Source organism: Sitophilus oryzae, unplaced genomic scaffold, assembly GCF_002938485.1.
Source record: "Sitophilus oryzae breed Bouriz unplaced genomic scaffold, Soryzae_2.0 scaffold_1057_pilon_pilon, whole genome shotgun sequence".
Classification (NCBI taxonomy): Eukaryota; Metazoa; Arthropoda; class Insecta; order Coleoptera; family Curculionidae; genus Sitophilus; species Sitophilus oryzae.
This window is the reverse complement of record NW_022145679.1, coordinates 501,267-518,113: the sequence shown is the minus strand read 5'-3', so window position 1 is coordinate 518,113 and position 16,847 is coordinate 501,267. Positions and strand designations below refer to the sequence as shown.

Here is a 16,847-nt window from a genome sequence, read left to right as displayed (position 1 = left end):
GCAAAATCATAAAAATTGAAATATCCAGGAAAATATTTGTCTGAGGGGTAGGCAACCTTAATAATATTTTGAAGATATATAAATTTCCCATTAAATACCGGAATAATATACTGGGTGTTTCATTTAAAATAAATTAGTAACTTGCTTTTAAAAGCGATCAATGTTCCATCTTAATTTTGTCTCACCCTGTATAGGTTTCCGGGTTAAATTTTAATTAGGTTTAACATACTATGGTTATTGTAATTAAATATGAGGCTATACAGGGTAAATTAAAATTTAGGTAGCTGTTATTGAAATTTAAAATTTATTGTTCATTTTCACAAAGCGTGAAATATGTCAAAATCCTTACATTTTAGGCATATGCTTCTTTAATAAAACTCACTTTTATTTTTTTCTAGAATCCGAAAATCAATAAATATATTTGGTATTCTATTACAAAAAAAAATCATTTTGATATAAACTACCGTTCTTCTTGGAGCCTACGCGTCGTATGAGAGGCGCCACCCTGTATATACCTAAACAGTTTACTTTAACATCATCAGCAGATGATCAGATGATCACAATTCAAGTTCGGTTGCATATCTAGTGTTAAAAGTAAAGTGTTTTGATGTATTATTGTGGTGAACTAGTGTTTTATTTTGCAAGCCGTGACATATTTAAATTGCATAAGTTCTAATACTTTTATTCCACTATTGACACAGCCTTTAAAGAAACGTGTACGTTTAAAAAATCATTCAGCAGAGAACAAAAAAATAATACCATCAAAATTCAACAATAAAGAAGTACGCACATTTTTTAATACACTTATCAATATTTTGTTTGAACATCTTAGAAAGGCTGTTCCTGTCTGGGAATTTTGCTCGCTTTTTAAAAACAATCGTCAGATTTAAATTCACTTTTATAATAAATTCTTGATATATTCATGTACAACTTAACAATATTTATAGCTAGAGACGTGAGAAATATAAAATAAGAGACGCCCCTCGATGCGCAGTGGACAGCACACAAATTTGCTTTAATCATATTTGTCGTAGCGTAACTGCATCTCTCTTCCGCCGAATGCGTTCTCTCTCTATCATGTGCGCGACCGGTGCTATCCTCAAGTCTCTTCCTATATTTGTCAAACTGTAGAGGATATTATTATAAGATTACTTATTTATCACCCTTTTAATAAATGATTTATCATAATTTTTGCATAAAAGTTTTTAAAGTAATTTTTCACGAATTTAGTGATCTTAGTATTTTTTTTTGAGATCATACAATATCCTAGTGGAGTACATTCTTAAGGCGGGCTCTGACAACTCGTGTACTTGGCAAGTATTTTTTATTGTCATTCAGGGTCTGGCGAGGATACGACGTATATTTCCTATAATAAATAACTTAGAAATTCTGTATAGATGCCCGATGCACCATGTATACCCTGTATATCTACGAATTACAAATGTTTGTCAAGTACACGAGTCGTGAGAATGCGCCATCGTACTTGGCAAGTATACTATCTTTGTAAACAACATTTTTAGCTACAAGCTTGACGCTCACGCAGCGCGACGAGTCACAAATAATTGCACAAGTAAATCGCTCACACGATTTGGCAACTATATACCAATAATAAATGTTTGTACAAGTACACCAATAATTGCATACTTGGCAAGTATACTATCTTTGTAGACATTTTTTTGTAACAAACTCGGCGCTCACGCGGCGCGACTTGTGCCAAATAATTTCAAAAGGAAACCACTCACATAAAGGAGGATTTTGAAAACTCGTGTACTTGGCAAGTACGCCAATATTTGCGAACTTGGCAATTACACTACCTTTTCAACAACATTTTTTTGCAACTAACTTGACACACGCGCGGTGAGACGAATGACAAATAATTGCACAAGGAAATCACTCACACAACATGGTAAGTATATCCCAATAAAAAAGGTTTGTCAAGTACACGAGTCATGAGAATCCTGAGAATCCGCCTTTATATGAGATATCGGGTATATTTTATGTCCCCGGATTGTCTCTACAAGAGGAACAACTTTTTTTATTATTGACATTTTGAGAAAAATACATTCTTCATAAAAATTGTTGCTTGTTCTAAAATGGTTAATCCCGTTTATACTTTTCCAAATTTCCATACCGTTTTAGAGAAAATAAAAAAACATGAAAATATAATTGAATTTTTTAAAGTCCTAAAAATCAAAACGCGTTTCTATGATAATATAACTTCGTTTTCATTCTTTAATAGATTGTTATTCATAGAAATTTAATTAGCGTAATATTTTTTGTTGGTTTGAAATGTTAAAGAAGCACAAAATTTATTTAATTCAATGCTACGGAAAGGGCGATGATAGTTATCGGAAAATATGATACTTTAACAACAGCAAAGAATATGACGTTAATCAAAATTAATAATAAACATCCATAGTACAAAGAATACAAGGTATTGCACAGATTGGTCACTACGTCACAGGCGGTAAACGGCACCATTGGTCGACAATCTCGCAATATTTTGTCAAACAGATGACACATAATAAATGTGAAAATAATTTTTCAAATGTCAAGCTCCATGATTTGACATAACTTGTGGGGTTATGTCCTAATTTTTCCCTATTTTAGGGCTTTTATTATTAGTGTCAATTGAACAATATGGATATTTTTTTGTATGGCGTATGACGTCACAGGTGGTATGTTCAAACTTAACGAAATTGTAGCCGCTATCGATCATACCTTGTTTTCTTTGTAACATGATAAACATCTATCAAATAATGAAATCGAATTGACATTACCATAGATACGCTTTTTGATTTTTAGGACTTCAAAAAATTCAACCATATTTTCATATTTTTCTTAATTTTCTCTAAAACGGTATGAAAATTTGGAAACATGTAAACGACATTAACCATTTTAGAACAAGGAAAATGTTTATGAAGAATGCATTTTTCTCAAAATGTCATTGATAAAAAAGTTTTTTCTTTTTCAAAATAATTAATTAAAAAATTAAAAATATTCAAGACAATCCGGGGACCAACTGTATATCTAAACGTATCTGGTGCCTAAATTTAACCTCAAATAATAAACCTAATCAAAATATTAAGTTGATTTGTTGTAATATATTGTAAAACATTATTCTTCTCTTCCAGGGCATTATCACTCACCCTAACTGCAACTTCCGGCCGTTTAGGCGCCATCTTTGGCAACCTAATCTTCGGCATCCTCCTTGACATGAACTGCATCATTCCGGTTTACTTATTCGGATTCCTGCTCATGGCCAGCGGAATCCTGTGCCTGGCAATACCGAGAAACGAGGATTACATCACCATCCAGTAGCAGCGTAGTGTAGCGTTCCTTACGTATTCTACCTTTTAGATTTTCTCTTGTCACTCTCTGTGTTTGTCCGATAAATATTTGGAAAGCGCTCTTATCTTTCTCGATCTACGTAGATATACAGGGTGTGTCAAAATAGTTCCCAAACGGAAAGGAAAAAAAAATTATTACCGATAGTTCAAAAAAAGACCCAGTATCTAAAAGAAACATGTTGAGTTAGTCAGTAATATTAGTCATAACATGATCTAAAAATTATTATTTTTCGAAACTAACTGTATATTTTTTAAAATTAGCTAGCATACATAAAGCTAAATACTAAACTTTTTTTCTTCAATATTTTGATATACAATACTACGTTTTTCAAATGTAATTACACAGTGACTTTTCATTTACTTGTATGATACATACCAAAATAAATTTGTTGTTGCTAGACATGGCTGATTTATTATACTTTTTTCCGATACTTAATTATATAATATTTTTCCCATTAACTGGAAAATGTTTGACACCCCCTGTACAAAGAGAGACAATAATTTTAGATTTAAGTGACGACATATTGTGATGTTTTTTACTTTAATTTTTTATCTGTGACGATGTCTTTTTAGGATTTAGTTTTAAAAGCAATTATTTTAATTTATTTACTTTCGTATTTTTAGAACGAATAAAATAATATACATTTTTACACATCATACTTATCGAAGTTTTTTTGTAATATAAATGCTTTTGATTTACAGGGTGTCCAAGTTCGAAAACAGGTTATCTATTTCACTTTTTAAATCCAATTTATATTAAAAAGTATGCTGTAAAACACGTTTAAAAATATTTTCAAAGATGTACAGGGTGACTTAAATATGGTTTATACTATGGTTGTTCTTTTTTTAAATTAAATATTTTCTTTCGGTTAACGGTTTTGCCTCAAATTTCACCACATTTGAAGGTCTGTCAAATATACACACAAAAATATTATTTTAATAAAAAATATTTTCTAATAGTGTCTTTTTCAAAACTATTTCAATAGGTACACTAAAATTCACTGTATTGCATAGTATATACTGTATGATAGAAAAATAAAACAAACAAGGCAACTTGATGCTTGATGTCGCCGTTTTTTTTTATCATACTCCAACTATAATACGATCGAAAAAACGGGGTCAGCAATGGTTATGAAAAATAAATAAAAAGAGACTGACAAATCTCACGGTAAAGAGTGGGACCGCGTTCCCGTAGCGCAACTCAGAATAACAATTTTGAAACCAATTAGCAGGACCATGGCAGGACGTACGTTTTTATTGCTATCTTTCTTTATTATGTGTGCTTCATATAAAAAAGAAAGAGATAGGTATAAAACGTATCGTAAGACATTATCGCATATTCTGGCTGGCGGGAAATTTAAATTAGCCAATATTAGTAGTATACCACGTAAAGGGAACGTGGGGTGGGGAATAAATCAGTTTAAGTGAAAATTTTCAGTTTCTTTCAGAACGAAAGAATACTACTATTATAAAGGGAAATTATAAAAAAAGCAAAAATTGTACTGTTTTATAAACATACAGATTTATTTATACATAAAAATAAATATAATTTTTATAATATAATAACAAACAATAGCAGTGTTTATTCCACCCACCTACAAATTTTAAATGCAGAAGAAGTGACTGTTGCAGGAAACAATCGGCCAATTCTTTTAAAGGGCATTAAAGGGCTTCCTGGTTATTGCAGCCATTCCCAGACATTCTGGCACTTTTTTAAATTAGTTTATTTTAAGATTATTAAATCACATTAATGCAATGATAATTGCAATAACAAAGTGAATATCCAAGCAAAGAAGACTTTACGAGAATCATGACTCTCAACCATTTTCGGGTCCAGTTTTAATCCTAAAACAAAAGTAAAATAGGTATATTAATTAGGTTTCTATCTGGTTTATTGCTATTGATTTGATGATACTATAAACCAGCTATAAACTACCCAAAAAATGAAAAAAAAATGAAATGTATTAATTTGTTATGTTAAGAGAGGTTCAAAATATTTTTGACACTACTTCTCCTTTTTTCTTAATAGATTGATAAATATAACATACTGACTTTTATTTTACCGGGTGTCCTTAACATATCTATCAGAGAAAGGGGGTACCAATACATATAAAAAATAGATGAAACTGGCTCCTGCAGCAAATAAAATAACAAATAGTATAAGCCGAAATTATAAGTAACAAAAAATGACCTATCTGAAACAAAGGAATTTGTTCCCTATATAATTGGAAATTGTTATATAAGCTGAAAATTATTATGATGATGATAAATTCAATGCTACAGCGTTACCACTCTATTTAAAAAAAAATGGCAATAAAAACCTTAAATGAAAAATCGAATATGTAGTCACCCTGTAACACACTAAACCAAATATAAATATTTGCTATGCTAGGCTTTTGTTAAATTGTTAAAGAAAGAATGTTAGTTTTCGTTCAAGTGAACAACTTAATCCAAAATTAAACACCTAAAATGAGTTTTTCTTATACAAAATTGCCTTATTATGGGCCATGATAGCCACAGTGTTTAAATGAATAGGTCGGTAAATCGAACAACCCAATATTCAATATGGAGACTGAAGTAGATTTTATTGACAGCAGAAAAGCTAGTGTTATTAGTGATGTTAAGTCGCTCTCAAGACGAGGTAAGTGTCCCATTGCAAAATAAGTGTCTTATTTGCGTGTTTTTTTACAGGGTGTTTCTTTTATGTATAGAGTTATAAAGGTGTGATTTTTACATTACTGTCCTACTTTTTTATGAAACTAAAATTGCTGTATGTACACAGATTTGTCTTTTGCTTCTTATTTTCTGAGATATAGGGCGAATTAAATTTTTTCGACTTCCCTTGTATATCGAGTATCTTACAACATACTGAAAAGGTGAAAACTGAGTCCCACGAGTTTTTCACGTTGAATTCAGTAGCGTAACTTGTTAGGGATACCCTGCATATTATTTTTTATTTTATTTGCCTTGTTATGAGCTTTTTAAAAATATAATATACTTTATACTTAATTTTAAAAGCAAGGTAAAAAAATGCTCTACTTAACGTTTTCACAGGCGGCAATAAGTTATTCGACGTCAAATTTTGGTTTGTGGTTATTCCATCTTAGTTTCTTTGTCTGAAATTATTGCATAAATGCATTAAAAATATATAACTCTGATTGACGGCTGTTACCTAAAAGCTGCACAAGTTTATTTTCAGTTTAGATTATTAAGATAACACGATCGAAATATTATCTGGTTAAATTAGTTTACAAAAAAAATAAACACTTCTAAACCAGATTGATTTAAGTTAAAAGTTAAATAACTCTTTTTTTACCTCATTTATGAAAACAAATATAGAACATATTCAGTAATAGGCGGTGGGTAAATACCCAATAGGTATAATAAAGAATATTTCGTCAGTGTCGGGGAATCCGTTGTAAAATTCGAATATTCACCTAACCTAAATTGAACTGTCTGCGTTGTGCTGTATTTTCGATAAAGTTAAGGTTGTGGTGCTATCGTGCAGACTTTGTGGGGTAAAATAAGCAAGATTACAAGATACTTGTGTACATACCGGGTGTATGCACTGTGTATATCCACTGGGTATATACCGAATATAAAACATCGAGTATTTACCCAAATTACAATATACCGGGTGTTTGCCCATCTCTAAACATATTATATTTTTGAAAAGCGACTTAAAAATTAAATAAAATAAAATAATATACAAGATGTTACATTTAAAAAAAAACATAATTTTGAATCAGGTTTTGAAAATTATAGATCCCAGCGAAAAATTAGTTACTACTAGATTCTACGTAAAAACTCTATGGGATTCAGTTCTCACCTTTTCGAAAAGCTATAATATATAACCGCAAAAATTCGAAATATATATTTTCAAGTTCGCCCTGTTTTTCAGAAACTAAGGAAGCTTTGACAAATCTTTGTATAGCATCTTTACTTTCATAAATACCGCATGTTTGTATGTCTACTCACAAACAAGAAGAAACCCCATAAAATTCACGAAAATGGGACACCCTGTACTTTTCCTTCAGACATGTCAATTTAGTTGACATGTCTGAAGCTTTAATGTTTTAAAGCATTGAATAATCTGTAGTGTCAGAGCTGGATCCTGCGACATTCGAGGAGGCCATTGCCGAAACCAAATTTGGAAAATTCAATTTGTTGCTCTTCGTATTGGCTATACCAGCGAGTTTATGTACGGTATTTGATACGTCGACTATGTCATATACGTTTGTGGCTGCTCAATGTGATTTAGAACTCTCTTTAGATGATAAGGGCTTATTAAATGCAGTAACGTATGCAGGTATGTTCTACTAAAGTCTACTATTAAAAATAGTTAATAGTAATATAGTTCTACTATAAGCTTTTTTGTGCAATAATGGTACTTTTTTACTTGCTATTACCACTTGTGGTATTGTATAGTTACCTGTTCAGTTTTAATTTAAAAATAGATGCAGTTTATCTTAGATTACTTAAAATCGGCTTGTCCAAAATTGTTCAAATTTGATATGTGTATTCAGCCATACGCAGACCTTTAAAAACCTATTTACGAATTAGCTGTAAAATTAATAGGGGTGCCAATATTTGAACATCTCAAAATTTGCATAGAATTTCCTATGCTTTCAACGACGATGCCACTACCCGATATAACCCGGTATAAGAGTGTTTCCACAGTTTCCAATTTACTCAGACCCATTTTCTTCATGTCTTCTGTAACAGGATGTTTTTTAATATACAGAGTGGTCCGAACTGTATTCCGGAAATTTCGGCAGCATGTTCTGCAGATAAAAATAACTAAAATAGTTCGTATAAATGTATGTCCAAAAAAATGCCTAGTTTCGGAGATACAGGGTGTAGAAGTTTCATTTTTATTTCTCCATTTTTCCAAATAATTTATGAAGTAACGTCAATATATGAATGAAAATTGGTGTCTGGGACTTTTTTAACATGAGAAATTTGATTTTGATATCAATATGACTTTTTGTAGAAGACGCCACCTACATATTTTTAAGTAGCTTGAAGTGTAATAAATTTTCGTCCGTACCTGTATAAAACAACTGAGTAAAAATTATACATTTAAAACGTCTGTTGGTATAAATGTTATACGGGTAATGGTTCTCGAGATATTTGGTAGATATCGAAATTATCAATACCCTGTCATCATTGACATAAATTAAACATGGTCCAAGTACGAGTACACTTTAACCGTGACAAAAATGTTTTAATAAAAATCGGTTATCATATATAACGATAATTACATGATGATACTGATACATTATTTATAACAGCACTGTTATAATAAATTCATATATTACTATTAATACCATCTACTACCGTTTTTATTGAAATATCTTATAGTCGCTTATACAGGGTGTCACTGAAATGGTGTAAAAAAATCGGAGGGTGATAGTACTCCTAAAAATAGTAAAAAAAGTTCCTATAAGTATAGGGCGGAAAATGCATATTAAGGGAGTTAGGGGCACTGAAAGGGTGAATTTAAAAAACGGTTGTTTTGAAATTGTAGGCTTAAAAAACGAGATAAAATTTAAAAAAAATCCATTGCCATAAATTTTGACCCTAAATCAAATGGTTATACTGAAAAATTATTTGGAAAAGCGGAAAGGGTAGTTTTTGCAAGGGTAGGAGGTTGTTTCGTAAATAACTTTCTTGAGGTTATTTTTTTTGCAATGTGGGTTCATTTTTTGAAAACTACATACCCTTTCCTACAAAAAAGGTACTCTTGTTGCACATCGCCCAGACTGATGGTTTTCGTGAAAATTGAAGGCAAAAAGTTTGCTCTGATGGGTTGCTAACTGGTTAATCAACATAAATTTATGAATTATGGCGGTTCAAAAGTAACCAAGTAGTTATTAAATAATTAATTGTAAAACCAAAATTTCGTGATTTTTAAAACATATTTTTGCTTTAAAAACGAAATAAACAAATTACCAAAATTTCTTATTAAAATAATACATTCCTTAATTCATTCATAGTAAATGTTCAAAGTGACCATTCATTTCAATGCAGACATCTGCTCTTCTTCTCCAAAATCTGCGTACCCTGTTGAATATCCTTGGTGTTGTCCGAATTTGATTGGAACAATCAATAATGCGTTGCCGTAGTTGCTCTTCAGTATTAATCGGTACTGAGTAAACCAAAGCTTTCATGTGGTCCCAGAAGTAGAAATCTAGTGGGTTATTTAGTTTTTTTAAAGCAATAAGATGTTTTAGAAATAATGAAATTTTGATTTTTTAATTAATTATTTGATAGCTAATTGATTACTTTTGAACCGCCATAACTTTCATAAGTTTATGTTGATTAACCAGTTAGCAACCCATTAGAGCAAACTCTTTGCCTTCAATTTTCTCGAAAACCATCACTCTGGGCGATGTGCAACAAGAGTACCTTTAAGTATGGAGTTTTCAAAAAATGAACCCACGTTGTAAAAAAAATAAGCTCAAAAAAGTTATTCGCGAAACAACCCCCTACCCTTGCAAAATCTACCCTTTCCGCTTTTCCAAATAATTTTTCAGTATCACCATTTGATTTAGGGTCAAAATTTATGGCAAACAATTTTTTTTCAAAATTTTTACTCGTTTTTTAAGCCTACAATTTCAAAACAACCGTTTTTTAAATTCACCCTTTCAGTGCCCCTAACTCCCTTAATATGCATCCCCCCCCCCCAGATTTTTTACACCATTTCAATGACACCCTGTATTTATTGGAGAGATTTAAGGTCATTGTTTTTGTTTTTCTTTTGGTTAATGTCTCTTTTCTCACAGTTAACAATATGTGATTGTGTTCTATATAATAATATTTAAACAAGTTTATAGGTTACACTATTACCGTATCATGTAAAAAGTGTTTTAATTTATTTTTATCTTATTATTTAATGTGCTATATTTTTTTTATTATTTAATTTTTTATTATTTAATGTGCTATATACATTCTTTATTCTTAACGAAGTATAAAAAACACTCAAAGTTATACTTCTCTTTAATTTTAAACCAGGTCTCATTGAGAAGAATGGACGCCTTCTTTAAAATTCTTTATTCTATTTACGCTTACAGATAGTATAAAGAATATAGGGCGTGCATATGGGCTAATATTCAATACTTAACACTATTACCCCCAGTGGTAATTCTTGCAAAATAGACCTCCGACCATTTTTTTTGTATACGCGTTTTTACATGCTATTATAGCGATGTAGCCAATAACTTAACAATATTTCCACCAAGATAGTCAAAAATTTGTTTTGTGGTAAGCGATGTAAGTTTTTAATATTACTGTTATTCTTCTTCTTCCAATAGAATTATATCTGTGTAAAACAGCTATCAAGCCTCTTGTGACACAGAAGTCAAACTTTCGTACCACCTTTTTGAAAGTCCGTCAGGTGGTCTGAAAGTATTAGGAATTGTTGTTCGCACCCTTCGCACCCATTTTGCTATTCTGTCGCGGTCCATTCTTTCATAATGGTCTTCTCAATCACGTCTTCTTGATCTTCCCCACCTCCACTATGTATTGTATTTCCAGTTCCATTCTGACGGTCGCAGTTTCGCATTCCATCTCTTAATGTGACTCCGTATATCGTTCTTAATCTTTTCATTTCTGTTATTCTGAGCATTGTTTTTAACTAGCCTGACAGAAGTCTTGTATATGTGAATTTTGTTTTTCCTTTGCATGAATTTAATACTTCATAATGGTATCTCTTAAATAGCCAGATATTCGTGCTGCTTTATTTGCTTCTATCCTGGCTTCATCTAAAAAAAATCTGTAACAAGAGATATATTCACGCCCAAGTAATTAAATTGGGAGACTTGGTTGTTTGGTTGTTCCAACGGGTTGCGAGTTTTAGATATATTTAGTACGATACCTGTATGCTTACATATTGAAGCTAGTAAATACTTTAATGCAGGATAAGTCCTACAAAAAAGTTTTTGTTCAAGTCCCTTGTAGGGTTTTACCTGTAACGCCACAAAGGAAAATAAAAGTAACTAACAGTAAAATAAAAGTAATTTAAAGTAAAATTAAAGTGTTATACTGCTTCCAATGGGTAAGCCTGTAGGTATAATCTAAATATCCCTTAAAATCCGATATTATATGTTTTCTTTCATAAACGAGCTCTTTTTAAATGGTTACAGTACTTTTTAATTGAATTAGTAAACAATAATCTATAAATATGTAAATATTTTTTTTGCAATTTTAGGTATGATCTCTAGTGCAATAATTTGGGGATTTCTATTTGATGTCCTTGGAAGAAAAAAACTTTTAGTAATCGGCTTCCTTGTCGACTCCATATTTGTTTTCACAAGTGCCTTGACACAAAATATTGCTTTACTACTAGTCACCAAATATTTACAAGGCTTTATGTATGTTGATTGTACTTGTTCTAAAATACTAATTTCAGTAACTTAACGCTTATAAATTGTAGCATTAATGGACCATTCGCAGCTCTAAGTTCATATATGTCCGAATTCCATAGCGCCAAATACAGGCCCATGTGTCAAATTATTATTGGTTCGTGTAATAGTTTTGGAACAGCGTTCCTTCCACTGATAGCCTGGTTGATTTTACCGTATAAAATTGACTTCTTTGTTGGGGACTACAGTAAGTATCACGTTTATTTTTTTAAGCATAAGAACATTAGGGAAATAAAACACAATAGACCAAAACACTTTAGTTTTACCACCAACTCCATCAGCAGATAATTAGAACTAATCTATTATCTACAAATTGAGCATTTATAGAGTCACTCGGTTGGTACTGACCAAGCCAATTGACCAAATTAGCCAAGCGTGTCAGAATCACTTCAGCGTAACAACTTAATAACCGAAATTAGGGCAATAGAGAAAGAAAGAACTGGAAGAATAGGACTTGAACCATTATCTCTGTTCATATTTTATTTATATTTATTTATTTTGATTTATTTAAAAACAAACTTTTGAATTAAAATAATGCATACCTAATCGTTGGATAAACTATAGTTTGTGTTAAGACCTCGGTTAAGACAGAGTATATGCTTCGCACAATCCTCAAAAATCGTGTATTTGAATTTAGATAAGATAAGACGTTAATAATAAAGCTACTTGAATTTTACAACCTCCATCTCTCCAACCTTTATTAAATATTTAAATATTCCAGTAGATGTATCTATAGGGTATTTCAAAAAACATGTGCCATCTCTTGGGGAGATTTCTCACGTAAAAATACGATTTATTTTTCATATCAACATAGGTCCGATTCTGCTTTGTTTCGTAGCTAAAAGATGATACAGTCTTGATAATCTTTCGATTTAGTATAATTTTCATCCCAGTACCCTCAGTGATTCGAACAAAATTTTAAGGGTAAAAGTTACTATAAATGCTACATATTCTAATGCTTAAACAGTGTCGATAAATTCATCAGGGACGTGCATATCGGTTATCACTGGAATATTTTTCAAAACAAAAACACGTGCGCCAGTGACTTTTTCTTGCGATATCAAAATTGTATAAGCCGTTTAATGCCAACTAAAAGTTATCTCTTATTATTTTGTCAAATTCGGCCTGCTTGATGAGATAAACTCTATTTTATTAATCACAATTAAGAAAATTAAAATAAAAATAAAATTAATAAATTATATATTTACCTAATTTATTATTAAATATTATTACTATTAGCTATTATTACTATTAGTCCAACCTACAGCAATTTGGAATAAAAAATATATATTTAAGATAATACAAGAAACATAAGTGTTAAAAAAAATTAAGACCCTGTAACTCTAAACTATGCATTTTCATAGCCATGGTTATAGGAACTTTTTTCATATTTTTTGATAAGGAATCAATGAGTACTTATATGTATAAAACTTTCGCAAATTAATGGTGTTAAAATTTTTTAAAGGTTGCTATTAGACTCGGATCAAGGCAAATTAATAAAATTACGTTTATCTCATCAAGAAGGCCGAAATCGACAAAATATCAAGAGACCACTTTTAATCGGCATTAAACTTCTTATGATATTATACTAATTCGCTAACAAGAAAAAAAGTCAGTAGCGTACATGCTTTTTTTGGAAAAATATTCCAGTAATAACCCATATTCACGTCCCTGGTGAATATGTCGACACTTTTTTTGCTTTAAAATATGTCGCATTTATAGTAACTTTTACCCTCAAAATTTTATTCGAAGCGCTAAAAGTAGTTGGAAGAAAATTATAATAAATCGTCAAAATATTAAGACTTTAAAACCCTGTAGCTGCGAAACAAAGCAGAATCGGACTTATGTTGATGGAATATGTCTTTATTTTAAAAAAAAAAGCATGTACGAAACTGACTTTTTTTCTCTTGTTAGCGAAATAGTTTGGTTTGGTTTGGTTAACTTTTAACTGGCATTAAACTGCTTATGCCAATTAAAAGTTGTCTCTTGATATTTTGTCGATTTGGGCCTCCTTTATGAGATAAACGCTATTTTATTACTCTGCCTGAACTTTTAAAACATTTTAATATTATTAACTTGCAAAAGTTTTAAATACGTATTCATTGATTCCTCATCAAAAAATATGAAAAAAGTTCCTATAAACATTGGTATGGAAATGCATAGTTTTAGAGTTACAGGATGTTACAACTTTTTAAAATTAGGTTTTTCGTAATTATTTTAAATACTATTATTTTTTTAATTTATTGCTGTAGGTTGGACTAATAGTAACAATAACTAATAGTAATAATATATTTAATAATAAATCAGGTAGTGCCAGTGCATCATAATCGCCCAGACATGGTTTTCCAAGACATACCAGCGAAAAAAGTTTTTTTAGTATTTTTTGTATATATACTTTACCCTTAAAATTTCATTCGAATCAGTAAAAGTACTTGGAAGAAAATTATAATAAATAGAAAGATTATTAAGACTTTAACACCCTGTAGCTACGAAACAAAGCAGAATCGGACCTATGTTGAGATGAAAAATAAATGTTATTTTTACGCGAGGAATCTCCCCACGAGAGATGGCACATGTTTTTTGAAACACCCTGTATAAATAAATATTTGAAAAACTCAGTATGTTTTCAGGTTTTCATTCTTGGAATATCTTCTTACTTGTAAGCGGTTTACCAGCATTCACCAGCGGTCTATTCTACATGTTTTTACCTGAAAGTCCTAAGTTTCTCATGACATGCGGACAAAACGAGAAAGCTTTGGAAGTGCTGAGGAGAGTCTACAGCATCAACACAGGAGAACCAAGAAGCTCTTATCCTGTAAGCCGTATAAACGACTTACAGTAAAAATAATTTGATTTGTTGCTGTTATAGATCAAAATGCTCATCGACGAGACTAAACTGAACGGAAATAACAAACATGGAGGGAAAGTAACTGCTCAAAGAAGCACAACTCAGGCCTTGAAAGAAGGATTGCAGCAGATTAAACCGTTGTTCTATCCGCCTCATCTAGCGAAAGTTTGTCTTACTTGTAGCATCATGTTCTTTAGCGTAATGAGGTAAGTTGTTGATGTACGCCTGTGGATGTACTGTCAAAACTCGATGTGACATGTGTCGTTGTTCATCAAGTAATGTACAGGGTGGTCGAAATTTCTGTCTGTTTTAACAGAGAAAACCTATTTCCTTACTAGATAGAGCAAAACCGACATAGATGTCATGGGTTTGATTTCTGAGACACGTTTAATGACGTAAACCGCCTGTTGATATTTTCACTGCCAACTGAGATATGGGGTCTTTTTGCATTTTTTACCATTTGGAAAATTGACCATAACTTTTGAATTTCGCGGAATAATAAAATTCTGTAAAAACGTTCTTAAAGCACTTTTTCAAGCACAATCCAGTGGCGTAGTCAGTTTTTCTCTAGAGTTGCTCTTTTTGTCAGAAATAATAAAAAATATAATTTTTTAAATGGAAATGATAGTTGGCTATGAAAAATGCTGGCGTTTAATCCTTTCCAACGATATAAAGTTATGTGTATTTATTTTTAAGAATGAGAGAAATATTACGTTTTTTATATTTATATCGAAGCGGGCCTTGATTTTGTGCTGACCTACTTGTCTAATTATTTTTTATCACAATTTAATATTCTATTGTATCATTTATCTGCACAACTAAAGAATTTTGAAAAGGTGTAAATCAACATTCTATATTAACATTATCAATTAGAATTAAAACGCCATAGTTACAAGCGAGCTATTAAATGGAGAATTTAGAGAGAATTGGATTGGAACAAGGGGCCCCATATCTTAGCCTGCTAGGTCCTATGATTTAACTTCTTTCGACTTTTTTATGGAGGAAATTAAAAGACCTAATATATAAAAACCATTGGGACGAGAGAAGAATTACAGAAGGCTACTAGGCAAGCTTTTGGACTTATTACACCAGTTCGCCTAATAAATCTCTGTAACTCTGTGCGTAAAAGATGTTTATTGTGTATTTAACAAGCAGGTGCTCACGCAGAAGCTTGTTACACTCACATCTTTAATGATTTTTTTTAAAGTATATTCGTCACTCAAAAAAACGTTTTTTTAGTTTTGTTCTTTGTTTATTGTATCGATTTCAATTGTAATTACTAATACTAGTATAGATTGTTAATTTACCTTTTCAAAAGTCTTTAATTATGCAGATAAATAATAATTACAATATAAAATTGTAAAAAACTTATTAGGCAAACAGGTCAACACAAAATCAAGGCCCGCTTCGATATAAAGATAAAAAACCCTAATATTTCTCTCATTCTTAGAATTAAATACCCATAACTGTATATCGTTTGAAAGGATTAAACGCCAGCATTTTTTTAAGTTCATAGCCAACTATCATTTCCATTTAAAAAATTATACTTTTTATTATTTCTAACAAAAAGAGCAAGCATAGATAAAAACTGACCACGTCACTGGGTTGTTTTTAAAAAAGTGCCTTAAGAACGTTTTTACAAAAATTTATTATTCTGCGAAATAAACATGTTATGGACAATTTTCAAAATGGTAAACAATTCAATAAAACCCCGTATCTCAGTTGGCAGTGAAAATATCAACAGGCGGTTTATGGCATTAAACGTGTTTCAGAAATCGAGCCCATAACATCTATGTCGGTTTTGCTCTATCTAGTCAGGAAATAGGTTTTCTCTGTTAAAACAGACCAATTTCGACCACCCTGTATACAAAACATACCCCTTTAGAATTTTGACTTATATGTCATGAAATGAAAGCAAAAGAAGTGCCCCCTTGAGTTTGTTCGCGCATTAAATTCATGAAATATCGATCCCTATATTTAATTTAATTTTTTTGAATATTACACGATATTCTTTGATATTACTACACAAACTAATATTACAGAAACATTTTTTTAATTAAGAAATAGGTATGTTGTTCTGTGAACAATTCAAATTTTAGGTCAATACTAACAATGTGTCCACCAGTAAATACAATAGTATCCAAAACATACAAAAGCGGATTAAAAAATCCTCAATTATTTAAAAACATGTATTTTATCTAAGCATTATGATCTGCAACCAGA

At 31.1% G+C, this 16,847-nt stretch overlaps 1 protein-coding gene and 1 pseudogene across 1 annotated transcript; both read left to right on the top strand.

The window, feature by feature from the left end:
* LOC115875474 overlaps positions 1-3,907 on the top strand; it is a 32,694-nt pseudogene extending 28,787 nt beyond the window's left edge.
* A 1,869-nt stretch (positions 3,908-5,776) lies between these two features.
* On the top strand, positions 5,777-14,834 carry LOC115875363 (synaptic vesicle glycoprotein 2B-like). Its single transcript, XM_030890793.1, has 6 exons — positions 5,777-5,991; positions 7,450-7,659; positions 11,563-11,725; positions 11,788-11,963; positions 14,407-14,591; positions 14,646-14,834. Exons 1-6 carry the CDS (start codon positions 5,916-5,918, stop codon positions 14,832-14,834), a joined length of 999 nt encoding a protein of 332 aa, XP_030746653.1. The 5' UTR covers positions 5,777-5,915.
* Positions 14,835-16,847: the final 2,013 nt, after the last annotated feature.